Below are 14100 nucleotides of genomic sequence, written 5' to 3'. Positions count from 1 at the left end.
AACCCCCCCCCCCCCCCCCCCCCCAGTGAAGGCACCAAAAGGAGGGATGGAGAGATAAGGCAAAATCAGCTTGGTTAAAATTAGTATTTTGCATAGAACACAGAATAGTATATTATGAGGCCATTCCCAAAACAGGTATTTTACCACCGCTGTAAATAGAGCAGGACGGAGTGTCTTTGTGGGGGTGCGTGGAGACTTCCTGCCCCTTTTTCCTACCCTCCGACATGCTTGGTAAAAATCCAGGACATTTTTTTTTAAAAATAAATAAATAAACCTGACCATAAAGAGGAAACAGATGCCTCTTGGTTCACTGCCTAGAATTGGGGAAGTTATCTATTTTGATCCGAGCAGCGAGGGAAGCGAGAGACCAGAAAGATGAATGGGGCAGCCATGAAGGACCCCGAGTTATTCCGCATCTCTAATTCGCTCACCTTGTTGACAAAAGCCCTCAGAGAGGCGAAGACGTGCTTCAGGGCTCCCTCTGACTGCCCATTTTTGAGGAAGGCCAGATGGACGTCAAACACCTTTTTCATCAGCGGGTTGTGCCCATCATTGTTCGAAAGCTGATTCTAGGGAGAAGTGGATCCAGGTGACTTTGGGTGGAAAATCCCCAAAGGGGCTCAAGATACAGAGAATTTGCTGGGGTTTTTTTTTTAAATGCCGGGCAAATCACCAAGCTGGAATGGCCCCATCAAAGCAGCCCCAAACAACTACAGAATGTTTGGGATAGGTAGTCCTCATTTAGTGACCACAACTGGGACTGGCAACTTGATTGTTAAGTGAGACAGTCCCTCAGTGAAACCCCGACAGGGCTTATGGTCTGACTTCAGCTCTTCTTTGCATTACAGACCAAGAAACATTGCAAAAGCAAGGATTGGTCGCAAAGTTATTTTTTTATCATCAAAAGTAGCTGCAAATGGTTGTTAAATGAGGCAGTTGCTAAATGAGAACTAAGACCTCAAGAGTAGGAGGGCAAATTCGAATGAGGATCACAAAAGTTGGTCCAAGGAAAATTCAAAGCTGAAGACTCAATCAACCCAGAGCCCAGAAGTGTCCGAGTCCAGCTCTTACAAGGAGGACCTTCAACAGAAAGACGAGGGGCCGAGACGGACCTTGAAGCACTGGGTGAAGAAGGCGATGGTGTCCAGCACCGTCAGGGTCACTTCTGTGGCCAGGTTGCCTTCCAGCAGGGCCTGGTGGACAATGTCTGCCTCCGACGTGCCGGCACCTGAGATTAGAAAGCCAAGACTGACCTCTCTCACCCTCATCTTACCTGGCAAGGAAGGAGCGGCCGGGCAGAGCTTGTTCGGGGGCCGCAAAGCCGCAGGCCATCCCTGCTCGGTCAGCCTTGAGCTCTGGGGTCTGCAAGAGCAGAAAAAGACCCACCAAGGAGGTCCCTGAGGGCCACCCGGCCTTCTGCCGGCCACCTACTGTGGTTCAGGGTGAAGGAGCTGTCCAGACTGCTCAGGTGCTGAAGCCGGGCCTGCATGGTGCTCGCCCGGCTGCGGAGGGCGGGCATCGTCTGGGATTTCCGGTCAATGCTCGCATGTTTGGACAGCCACCCGTCCTGGACCCTGCAGCGGAGAGATTCGCAGCTCAGCCCTCCACGCAGAGGTCCAAATGCACCCCAAACCACACTGGGGGCAACTGCAGGACCCGCCATGGTCTGCAACTCGATGGCAGGCAGGACAGCCTCTCTGGGCTCCCTGATGGTCTGGCCTGGGGCCCTGAAGGAGAAGCTGTGACCGGAAGGGATTGGTACCCTAACAGAGAAGGCACCCCACCTTTCCCCTCCAAACCCTGGGGTTTTTGTTCGTTTGTTCTGCTTTTTGTAATTTTATGTTTTTATGTTTATAATTGTTGAATGTTTGTTTTACCTTGAGATAAGCTGTTAAGAGTCGCCTGAGCCATCAGATGGGCAGTAAATAAATTTGATAAATAGGCCTGCACTGTCCACAGGACCCAGCTGGTATATCCTCCGAATAAACGGCCCTTCCACCCCACCCCCACCCCCATTCCCCACAATACCTGCCAATGTTCCTTTTCCCCGCATATCGGAAGTGGAATAGACAGACTCTGCAGCAGGAGAGAGAAAGAAATTAATCAAGGTTAGGATCCAATGTGGCTTCTGTGGCTTGCTGGCACCACTCACACTGATTCCTCTGGCACCCTGGGTCATATTTTGGGATTGTGACCTCAATGGCTGTGAAGCTGCAGCCGGCTTTCCGTGAAAGATAAGGCCAAAAGAAGTTGAGAGGTGCCAAATTAGAAGACACAAAGGAGACTACTTTTAAGAGACTTCTTTTATAAAGAAGCTCAAAAGCAGCTCTGGAAAAATGTGCATTTAACAGTGCGGGAAGACATAGCTGTTTTCATTTCCCCCCTTTTTGAAAACTGTGTTCTGTAAGCTATTTTACATCTACAGGGGGACCGGCACACGCATCTTTCTCCAGCAAATAAAAATGCAGACTGGGACACCTGCTGATCGCCTGCCTGCAGGGAACTCGCTTTTCAGTACTAGAAAAACATCCAGACCAGTGTTTCTCAACCTTGGCAACTTGAAAATGGGTAGACTTCAATTCCCAGAATTCCCTAGCCAGCTATGCTACGGAATTCTGGGAGCTGAAGTCCACTCATCTTCAAGTTGTCAAGGTTGAAAAACACTGAGATCTGGAACGTCTTTCAGAACCTTTGGGCTATGACCATCCCATGAACTGTCGAGAGTCTTGTCCACGGGCAAAATGTGGCCATCGTGAATTCCTCTTCCTAGAAGTTTCAACAGGTGATCCTTCTTCCTCCCTTGAATCTCTTAGAAAAGGGTAGACGTAAACTTACTCTAGCAGAACCAAGACGTTCATCAGTTCCTGGGGAGATATTTTGTTCCAGTAGGACAACAAGGTGTCTGCAATTGAAAGAAATCTGCTTAAGACGTCTCCCGTTGTCCCTCCAGTCCCCCAGCCCAGGAAACGGGAAGGGAGATGGCTGACCTTCCGACAGCATCTTGACGACGTAAAGGTAGCAGACAAGGAGGCTGCGGATCTCATACTGGTCCAGCCGCCCAAAGTGGGAGAGGCTGCTGCGCGTGGAACTTTTCCGCATCTGCGTTGACTGAGAGGAGCCCCCCCCCAAAAAAAAGGAGGTGGGAAGGGTAAGGAGGGGAGGAGTCCAGGAAAATAAGGGTATTAGCTTAATCTTTAAATATGGCCAGCCGGTTCTTCCCACAGTCTAGCAGTCCCTGACTTATGACTGATCACTTAGAGACTGTTCAAAATTCTGACAGACCCCCCCCCCACAAAGATACCTATGACCTGATTCTGAAGTTCTGATGGCTGCCCCCTCCATGGGTCAAAGGATCACATGTTGGGTGCTCAGAGGCTGGCCGTGTATGGCATCCTGTAGTTGTGTAACCGTGTTTTATCAGGTCTTTGCAGAAAACCAGCATTTGCTGCCGGTTTTTGGCAAAATGCGCCCCATAGTGAACGACGGGACTCTCAGGAGCTTATAGAGCCATGCTGACTCTTCCCCAACCTCTCTGGAAATCTGAAAGAGCAACTTTACATTTTCAGTGGAGGAAGGCTGATCGGGGGAGCCAGCAGTTCCTTCGGAAGCGAGGGACCCCCGCGAGTCTTCCCTTTTCAAAAAAAGTCCATTCTGGAAGCCGGTGCCAAAAACTGCAAGAAAAGAGCCGAAGGCTTGCAACCAGTTGCACCAGAATGGGGGTCCCTGGCCACACAGCTTGACCCAGAACGAGGACTGTCCCAATAGGGCCATCCATGGGTCTTCCTGCTAGTCAGTGGAGTCGGCCTTGAGACCCCCAAGCTCTGAATCCCAGCAAGGTCTCCTTCCAGACTCAAAACTCTTCCACTAAACTAGAAGACCTCCAAGGTCCCTTCCAACTCTGTCCTTCTGTTATTCACCCCTAACCCCTGGCCAAGATTAGGGAGTGGGGGAAGGGTTCACACCCAGCATTCCTTACGTGAGTCTTTATCGACAATGAGGCTTGACCTGTTGGAAGGGGAGGTGAAGCTGCTCAGGAACTCATCCCGCGAGGCCTGCTCAGAAGACAAAGAAAAGGGTTCAGGGAAGGGGGCAACTTGGCTCAAAGTCAAGTTCATGACAATAACTAGAAGACGAGACAAGCTGGACATCTTGCAATAGTTTGCCTCTGGATGCTGGGAAGAGTTAAAATCCACCCAGGTTAAAGTTCCTAAGCTTGGGAAGCAGTGGACTAGAACCAGGGATCTCTAAGCCTTGCAACCTTAAGACTTGTGGACTTCAGAATTCTGGGAGTTGAAGTCCACAAGTCTTAAAGTTGCCATGTCTGGAGAGCCCTGGACTAGATTAGATGACCTTTCTGGTCCTGTTGGCCTCCTGGGTAAGCCAGATAGGAATCACAACTTGATCAGCCAATTCTGTTTTATTGTGAGGCTACCTTGACAGAATCTTGCAAGTCTGAAAGCACAGAAGGCCTCCTTGTCTCCTTCACCGTCCGAGAGAGACGGTTCCTTCCGAGCCCCTTGCCCCGCTTAGTAGAAATCTGTGGTCTCTGTCCTCTCTCATCCGACCGTTCCCTTGGCTGCGCCTCTTGACTCCGTGTCCCAGGCTCTTCCCCACCTATCATCACAGGCGCCTTCCAACTTTATGTTTCGAGGCTCACCATTTTTCTAAAGTTTTCCCTCCCAGCAGGCTCTGTGTGTGTGAACTGGGGAGCCTGTCCCACATCTGGAACGATGCAACTTCTTGCTTCGAAATTACTCACAGAGGTGGACATTGGTGTGCACAAGTACACGTTGCCCGGGCTGGCCAACCTCTGGACGTTTTCCAAAAGGATTCCGGCAAGCGGTAAATACAGCTGGGCTATTTTGGCTTGCAGGTTCTGCAAAAGAGGAGGGGCGAATGAACCCCCAGATAGGAGGTGGTAAGACGAAAAGAAAGCTTTGAATCTGTGGGGTCACCGAAAGCAAAGAGGAAGAGATCTGACCTTTTCTTCTGCCAGAAGAAGCATCAGCTTTGGGGGTTATTTTTCACTCTGGCCACTGGAAGGACACAATCAACGGGAGTGCTGATTTACCCCCAGCATATCAAGTACTTAGGAGGTGAGGGCCAATGGCTTAATAGACAGCTATCAACACCCCAATCAACAACTAAAAAGCCACACGCAACCAGGCACCACATAAATACTACACACAGAGCAGCCCAAAGCACATGCTCTGCTAGAAAGAAGCCCCCCGAGGATGGGGGCTCCAGCAGAGTCCAAAAGCTCGGAAGACAAAAGCTGTAGTCTCGGTGACCCACCCAGATTGGATCCTGCCACATCCCTTTATCTCCAGCCCTCCACACAAATCTGCACACAGTTGTTCTTATTATTGTTATTTGTTAGATTCCTAGCTCGTCTTTCCTGCAGGGAGTCAAGGATTCCCCAGCACCCCCCCTTGGGAAGGTGGACTTCCCAGGCTGGGTCCTGGGCCTCTCAGCCCCCCATCCCTTCACTGCAGCTCCAACATCGCAGTGGCCAGATGCAAAGATGTATCCTGTCACCATTTTTAAACCAGGAATGGTAGCTATTGCTTGTGCAGTCTGTGTCCCAACTGAAAACCAGGAGAAGATGTCATTGTCTTCCCTTTCAATATTTTTAGAAATGTATGCTGCAATCAAGCGAGTCTTTCCAGGAGATCAGGGTTACTTGCAAACTCCAAGCAGAGTTGCCTCTGTCCTCACAACAGCCCTAACTTGCCAGCTCAGGGGAGGTGGGAGGAGAGAGACAGAGAGAGCCCTCCCCAGCTGTCTCTTTGCAGCTGAGGACAGAGCTTCAGAGTAACCTCCTCTATTATTTACTTAAGGCATCAAACCTCTTCTGGGTTGGCACAGCAAATAACCGCAAAAATAGCACAAAGGAAAAAAGTGCACAGTACAGAAGAGCACACCTTAAAAGAGAGAAGATTGAGCCAGTTTTCAAAGCTCCAGCCCTGCTTGACACCTCCCCAGCTCTCGGCCAGTGGAACTTCACCAGGAACCCCTTCCAACGCCAAGCAGGGAAGAGCCAGGCAGAGGGAGGGGGAGGGAAGTTCCCAGAAGTTCAGCTCCACGCTGAATGATGAGTTGGATACGTGCAGAATTGCAGAAACGCCAGCGGAGCCTCAAGGGAGGCGGCCTGGCCAGCAGCCACTTTGTTTTGGCTGGCTGCCAACTCTGGTGGTCATGAAAAGGGATCCCAGAACACATTAAAGAATCAAATGAAGAGGATGCTCCAGCTGACCAAGAGGAAGCCAGATGTCGGCTAAGCCACCAGCCAGCAGAAAGAAGGTCCAGAGCATGCAAGCTCTCGGTTATTTTGTCCTTCTCATCAGCCACAGTCAGCAATTCCATGGCATTAACCATTCCCGACTGAGCAAAGTCAATCAATGTACATCCTATGACTTTTGACAATTGGTTGAGAAGCAGGTTGCACAACCATCACGTCATTTTGAGCCAAACCCACATCTGTGGCCACGGCAATTGGGTTCAGCTGAGCTAAACCACCATGCGGTCTGTTTAGTTTTGGCTCAGTGTGTGATGTGAGCTATCCAACAAGCAAACCCAAAGCAGTCATGCAATCTATGAACCAAGTCAACGTTGCCTCAAGCCCTTCTACCTTATGCTGGTATCTGTTATCAAAGGCGTGCTTGATGAGAAGGCTTTTCAAGATGCTGATGGCCACGTATCGGACATCAGAGTTGTCCTTCAGCGCGGCGGAGGTCTCTCGCAGGAGCACTCCCACCAAGAAGTGGTGGCGGCAATACTCATCACTTAGACTGTACTCAAGGTTGACATCTGTGAAGAAAAGGTTGGAAAGGACTATTCTGATGTTACCACAGTGACATCCGGTGATGAAGTCTCGGAGTCTCCCCCAGGATCACTGCGGAGAAGAGGATGCCGAAGAACTGGCCCACCCCACTGGCTGAGCTGTTTGGTCCTGCTAAGCTGGAGTTGGAGGTTGGGGGCCCAGGAAATGAAAAAGACGGGGAAGAGCTGGGGGGAGATGTGCAGAGAGGGGGCAGGAATCTGAAGATACTGAAATAAAACAGACATCCTAGCGGCCATAGCCCAGATTATTTATAGCAACCATTCAAGATGCTCAACTAAACTTCTGCTTCTAGAAATGCCAAATTGTAGCTGCATAAACAGATTGAGATCTTTCAATGTCAATGCAGACATTTTTACAAACAGAAGGTTTGCAGGTGTCTCGGATGGCTGTTCCAACTCTGTCTGTTTGCCTTTTCCGATGAAACAATTGCTAACCTCTGCTGGTTTCAGAAGCAAATCCAGATCGGGACCCTGGGTGCTGAATGCGAGGGAGCAAATAAGGAAGGCTTACAAGAAGCCCAAATCCTTACTTATTTTAAGAGCATTTGATCTGGCAGAAAACATTTTCCAGACTTTATTTCTACCCTCCATCTAGCAAACCTTGCAGAGATGAAGGGGCCCAGAAAACGGGAAACAGAAAAGAATAGAATTAAATTAATTGGATTAAGTTAAGATGGCACAAGGAATGGAAACAACTGATGAGCACCAGAAGAGGCACATTTATAAATATTGGAAGAGGCCCAAATTTTTCTCATTTTATCTTCACAGCCAAAACTTTGTGCTTGTGTCCATGGCAGTGAATATGCTCCACTGTGTGGGTGTGTATATTTTATCCCTTTGCTCTGACTGTTTCAACAGTTAAAAGAAAGCTGGGGGGCAAACAGGAAAGACATTTTTAAAAGTGCTTTTTAAAGTAGGTATTATCTCCCAGGTTAACTGATTTTTCACCACAATGGTGCCAGTTCCGTTTTTAGCGAAGCCAACTCCTAACTATCAAAAGACCTGCTGTTACTTAATCCTGCAAATTCTATATGCAGGCTTTGCTGAATTTCTCAGGAAGTTTCAAAATGGCCATTCCCTGTCTGAGCTCCCAGGCCAATATTGGCTTAGAGAAATAATCTGTTGTTAGTCGTGGCCTACTGGGGGGTGTGAATCACACAGCATTTCACAGACCTTGCGTTCGATGAAACTTTGGCTTGGCAAAATTCATCGGCAAATTCAGCGGAATGTAGTGCTCATGGCTACAGATGGTCTGCAGAAACTCAAACTTATATTCCACCAAGAGCTGGATGTGGAGAAGAGAAAAAAAAAAAAGGATTATAACAGACGGCCTCTGCTTTCTATCTTCTGCAATGGCTCTGGGAAGCGGAATATTTTACCTTCGGGTCTTTGGGGCTGAACCCAGAAACGTAATCGTTGATCAAGTTGAAGATAAATCCTCGGTCCATGAAGGTCAAACATCGCTGTGGAAGGGGATAAAAGTGAATCTCCTGCTTCGCATTGACTGAAGGTGCATTTAGTGGGTGTGAATGCTATTGCTGGGGTAACCTTTGGGTATTTGGGGGCTCCCATCGACAGTTTCAGTCCTAGAAGCGGTTCTCAATGTCGGCAGGCTGAGTCAGCCCAACCGGAAGAAACATTTGGCCCTCTTTTGCTTTTAAACTAAAGATGGGGAAGGAAGGAGAGGAAGACTACACCACCTTCAACAAGTTGGCCAAGGAGAAGTTGACATTTCTCGACTCTTCTGGGATTTCGCTGTAACGAATGTTCACATGTGGAATAATGGAGAGCAGCAAAGAATGCAGCGCGTGACCGTAGGACTCCGGGAACCGCTGTGGCCTGGGAAGCTGAAGGGGCACGGTGTGAAGTCCGGCCCAAGCTCCTGGCATTCACACAAGACCCATGTGGCTTGCCCATGAAAGCTGCCTGGGGTGTGCTTCTGCCCTTACCTTAATCTTGTTCTCATCCAGAAGATAAAGAGCCATCGACTTCACCAGAATTTCAAAGAAAAACCACGAATACTGGAAGCAAGAGGAAGAGAAAAGAGAGGTATCCCAGCCAGGTCAGGTCCCCACCTGTTCCCACAGTGCAGGAGAAGCCACGGTGTGTACGAGGCCACCAAACGAGCAGTGTGTAGCCTTCCTCCATACCCTTGGCCTGATGGGCTTCAAACTTTGCAAGAGGGAGAGGTGGCCTTGAAGGGCTTCCTTTTCCATCTTTGGTCTCACCTTCAGCATCTTATTGATGGCCAAGAAGTCTGCAGACTGCTTGAGAATTGTTGATATGGCTGCTGCCAAGATTTCGTGCGTCATTTTAGCCTGGGGCCGGCTGGGTTTCTCGGGCTGAAAGCAGTACTGCGGGGGAGAAGAGACGTTGGATGCCCTGGACAGAGCCTATGACCTAGAATGGAGTCCTTTCTCCAACTTACCTTGACGAATGTCCGCAAATAGTGGTCAAGACTCCCCTCATGGCATCTGGATACGATGTAGAGAAGAACCCTGCAGGAAGGGGTGGAAAAGAAGGTCAGAGGAGAGCACCTCTCACTGTTACATGGAAGAGTAACCCCATTTCCATGATCGCAACTCGCTTTCCTATCAGGGCCCGGCTGGCTCGGCGGACGTAGAACGATGCTCGGTTGGGACTATCGTCCGTTTCCTCCTGCCCATCTTGAGTTGTTTACTCCAGGCAGCCCTTTGGCCTGGTCAGGACAGACTCCCACAAAGTTACGACTTCTGAAAAAAGTGGCCGATGACCCTTGCTCTCAGGACCGAGGCAGCATCCCCGTGGTCAAGTGCTTGGCAACCAGCCCGTATTTGTGACAGTTGCAGCATCCCTTGGTCAGTCGGTCAGCATTTGTGACCTTGATGTCCAGCAAGCAAACTCAAGGAGGGAAGCTGGATTCGCTTAATGGCAAAAAAAGGCTGTAAACTCAGGCATAGTCACATGATGACTTACTGACCCCAGCCTCACTTAGTGACGAAGGTTCTGGTCCCAACTGAGGTCATATGGCGAGGACTAGCAGTGTTTGGTTTTTCCCAGGGAGCAACTCTTTTGGAAGAGCCCCGGGATAAATTTCCATCTGAAAATCTCTCCTGCTTGAGCAGGGGGGTGGACTAGAAGACCTGCAAGGTTCCTTCCAAGACTGTTATTCTGCTCTTCTGAGCTCACCAGATGGGTGGGCTTCTGTAACGGACCCGGTCAAGCCACTGGGCTGCATTGGGCCACCTGCGTGCTGAGAACATTCCCAAGGCAGAAAGGAAGTCCACCTGAAACAGGCCCCTTGTCTGTGGCCCAAACTCACATGGTGCTGTTGACGGCCACCTCTTCCTCTCCTGGGTGGTTGGTGAGGACTCGGAAGAGTTGTGTAAGAATCACGGGCAGAAACTGTATCATGACCTGGATCTCCGTGGCGTGCAAACACTGAAACCAAGATACGTGGTTAGACTTCAAGATGGGGCAAAGAAGAAGGTCTTGGGATCTTTGAGCCTTCGCTTGGTCCTTGCTTCCATAAAGGAGATCTCATTTGCACTCTCCCCAAAATATCCCCCTCCCCCTGCCGTCCAGTCTCAGCTCACCTTCAGATATTTCACAAGTTCTCCTGGCACTTCTTTGGCACCCCCCTGAATCGTCTGGCAATACTGGAAGAATTTATGCAGGTGACGATCCTGGTGTGACAGAACAACCAAACCTTAAGAACAGAGCGAGCCGTTTCCACTCGTGCCTCACCTGAGCTTACTGCAATCTGGTAGATCCTTAGCTTGGGGGGGTCTTCTCCTCAAGGCCCGGGCAACACACCTCCCTCCTCACCTGGGGGCATGTTTTGTTTTCCTGAGGAATCTCCAACAGGTTGGGAGTGGGGTGGGGACGGTCACGGCTGCCCTGTTTTAAAGACTTATTTCTATGGGGTTGCAAAAGGGCCCCTGTGAAGGCCGGTCTTCCTTCCACGTTTATTTATTTAAGAAAACGTATATGGTCGCCAAATTATTCTCAATGACTCCAGGCGACTTACAAGGATAAAAGCCCAATGCAAGAACAATAGAAAAGCAATCACACACACACACACACGGTGACAACAATCAAATGAGCCACTTGATGGTCTCCATCCCACTCTGGGGTCTCCAGGCCTGTTGGCAGAACCAGATCCTCTGGGCCTTTTGAAAGAGTGTTGAAGTGGGGGGGGGGTCAGTCTTATCTCCCTGGGGATGATGTTCCACAGGGAGGGAGCCGCCACGGAGAAGGCCCTTCTTCTTGGTCCCACCAGGTTGGACCTCCTTAACATACCTGGGTATATATGGTGGACTCCAAGTGTAGCCTCAGCTTGAAGAGGGCCTTGGCTCCATCCACCCATTTGAGGTCGGTATTTGGCTGGAGATCCAAAAGAAGAAAGAGACATCTTTGGAGCTTGGGGTCTGCCTAAACTAGTCTGGGGTACCTGACCAGGCAGTTTGGCCCAACTGGGGATGAAGAGAGTCATTTAAGTTGAACCCAGAAATTGGCCCACGCAAGAGAGAGAAAATGTTTCTGTCTTATGTGGAAAGAAAAGTATTTCTATGTATAAAAAAATCCCAGTTCCTCCAATTCTGCAGCCAAGAAGCCATCAGAACAACACAAGCAAAGCTGTCCAGTTCTTTGTGGGTTTTCGAGAGCACATCTTGTTTACACGAACACAGTTTTCCAGGAACTGGGACAAAGGCATGGCAGCCTGGGCATTTGCAACAAAGGGGACAAGTTGTACTCCTTGGCAATGTGCCAATGGCACAGGGGCTTGGAATTGGCTAAGAAACCAGGGATACCTGCCTGGTTGGGTGCAACCTCTATGGATTTGTTCGGCTTGAAGGGCGAAAAACGGCGTATCCAAAACCACACACGGGTTGTCCTCCTTATGACGAATCCATCTCACAGCAGCCTTACCTTTCGTGCCTCAGTATCTCCGGCGCCCAGGTAGCCGGCTGGCAGGTTGGCTGAGACCGGGAGCTGCTGCTCAGAGGTGATAACCAGCCCGTCTTTCAGCAAAGGAAGCCAGGCAAAGCCGACTGTGGGGACGGAAGAGACACTGCGCATCAGCCACGGCCCGGGAGCCGCTGGTCTGCAGGGCTGCAGAAGGTTTATGTGGCACCTGCAGGTCAGATCCTGCAGTGCAGACTCTGGCTCTGCAAGGACGTTCAGCCAGGATCCCAGAGGATAATTCCCAGCCTGTGCTGTTCATTTAGGAACCCAGGCAGTGGGCAAGTCCAGAACCCTGGGGAAGGAGAGGCTTGGGATACCCGTGGTCTCCACGGCGTCCTGTTTCTTCGCCGTCCCCTTTGTGTTAATTTCGCAGCTGATGTGGTAGAAGGTGAACAGCAAGTGATGCTTCTGGTGGAGGTGGATCGGAAGCTGGATTTTGATCTATGCAACAGGAGGAGAAGGGAGGCTGAATTCTCGCACCATTTCGTTTTTAAAAAAGATGATCAGCATTTTGTTTTGTCTGGCTGGAGAATTCTGGGAATAGAAATCCACCCGTCTTAAAGTTGCCAAGTTTGAAAACATTAAAAGGAGGATCCTAAGCAAACTTGAGTTCCGTAAATAGAAAATAATCTATCTTCTCTTTAATGGGGCGGCTGGCTGTTTTTTTTCTCACCTCATCATAAAACTCGGGGCTCTGATTGTGGTGCAAGACACAGGCGTAGGCGTGCGAGGTGAAGAGTGGCCCTCCGGGTTTGCCGTAGAAGCACTGCAGGATGAACAAGATCTCAGTGAGGTTGAGAGGAGAAGACTCTAAGAAGGCGCGATTATCTCCTTGGACCATCCAAGGTCCTTCCCTCACCTCCCCTGCAACCCTGCTCAGTTCAGCCTCATCGGAATTAGGCCCCAAGAAGGGGAGATGTTATCACACCGAATCCCACTGCCAGGATTCAGATGAGGGTGGAACAGATCTCCCGATTCCCGGCTGGCCAGGTTTAGGAGCCCAAGACTGAAGGGTTTCAACCTGGTCAATTGGCTCCCTCTAGTGGGAATTCTGGACAAGCTGATGGACCTTCTGTCTTCGTTCATATGGAACGGAGGCCCAATTGGGCCTCTTGACCCCGATCTAAGCCAGCCCCTCTGTGCCAAGCGCTTGCAGAACGCAGGAAGCCCACCAATCACCATGCCTGGAGATCAGCTGGCAGGTGGACAGGACCTTCCAAGGGGAAGGAGATCATTCATCTGGCCCAGGGGTTGGAACATAAAGGACAGGGAGGTTTTGGAGATAGAATGGCAGCATAAGGAGAAGGATATCCCAGAAACATAACCTGGGGCCCCAGAAGGTCACCAGCCGCCTGAATGCCAGGGGCCACAAGAGGCCAGAGGAGCAGGACCACCTTCTTGCGAGATGGCCCTCTTCCCTGGGCCCGGCTCTGGAGTACCTTTAAGGCTTTGGCGTCTCCTTCATCAGAGTCCTTGAATTCCACCCGGATGGCGATGTTTCTTGCCTGGAAGAGCGACCCACGGTGGGGACAAGGGAACGTTGAGGCCCCCGTTTTTGCCACAAGGAAGCTCTCCTCACCCTCCCGTGCGTCTCTGGCAGGAGAGGCCTCCCTGCTCACCTTGGCAAATGTCTTCTGGCCGTCGTACTTCAGATGCAAAGGGTAGATGTAGAGCCGGTTTCTGTAGGCGGTGAACGGGCAGCAGTACTTGGCCACCTCGGGCACAAATTCATCGACCTCGAGAGCCAGGCCGTCACGCCGCTCCTGTCCCTCAAAGGGCTTGATGGGGATGAAGGCCGCCGTGACGCAGTCTGGCAGAGGAGGAGAGCCAAAGGCACCCGTGGGGACGGCGCTCCCTCTTTGGACAAGCCAAGCCAACGGGGGAGGCCAGAGTTCCTCAACAACTGGGGCGGCAAGGTTGTAAAATCTGACACAACTCACTTAACAACCGTATCGCTTGGTGAGAGAAGTTCTGGCTACAATTGTGGTCATAACATGAGGACTACGTGTACATTGGACTGGCAGCCTGAAGGAGACTGACATCCGCCCCATCTCCAGAATATGCCAAGTGAATTTTCAAACCATGGTTTTTGTTAATAGCCATGGTTAAGGCCAAAGTGATGGGTTACTCGGTAGCTCTCTCTCTCTCTCTCTCTGGAAGCAACTAATTGATCAACCGATCCATCATTTTGTGGCTTAGAAACAAGGTTAGACAAGGGGAACTCAAGCCGATGAGTGCCAGAAAAAACGGCAGTCTCGCGTTCCTCCATCTTTGTGCTCTGCCCTTACTTGAGAGCTCCAGGGGGACACA

The 14100-nt window shown here is 50.4% G+C and overlaps 1 protein-coding gene across 1 annotated transcript in view; it reads right to left on the bottom strand.

Moving 5' to 3' along the window:
- Nucleotides 1-14100, bottom strand: part of DOCK11 (dedicator of cytokinesis 11) — a 40429-nt gene that overhangs the window by 17348 nt on the left and 8981 nt on the right. Inside the window, 24 exon segments of the mRNA XM_015832452.2 lie at nt 432-569; nt 1113-1228; nt 1432-1574; nt 2029-2076; nt 2836-2902; nt 2988-3099; nt 3559-3671; nt 3977-4052; nt 4760-4876; nt 6632-6810; nt 8017-8128; nt 8223-8306; nt 8544-8690; nt 8793-8864; nt 9072-9197; nt 9272-9341; nt 10145-10263; nt 10419-10508; nt 11125-11208; nt 11755-11876; nt 12108-12231; nt 12464-12556; nt 13230-13295; nt 13410-13645. Coding sequence (XP_015687938.1) covers nt 432-569; nt 1113-1228; nt 1432-1574; nt 2029-2076; nt 2836-2902; nt 2988-3099; nt 3559-3671; nt 3977-4052; nt 4760-4876; nt 6632-6810; nt 8017-8128; nt 8223-8306; nt 8544-8690; nt 8793-8864; nt 9072-9197; nt 9272-9341; nt 10145-10263; nt 10419-10508; nt 11125-11208; nt 11755-11876; nt 12108-12231; nt 12464-12556; nt 13230-13295; nt 13410-13645 — 2654 coding nt within the window.

This window comes from Protobothrops mucrosquamatus, unplaced genomic scaffold, assembly GCF_001527695.2.
Source record: "Protobothrops mucrosquamatus isolate PMUCROS unplaced genomic scaffold, P.Mucros_1.0 scaffold4, whole genome shotgun sequence".
In the NCBI taxonomy this organism is placed as follows: domain Eukaryota; kingdom Metazoa; phylum Chordata; class Lepidosauria; order Squamata; family Viperidae; genus Protobothrops; species Protobothrops mucrosquamatus.
Note: the sequence above shows the minus strand (reverse complement) of the source record. Positions and strands in the feature narration are given on the sequence as shown.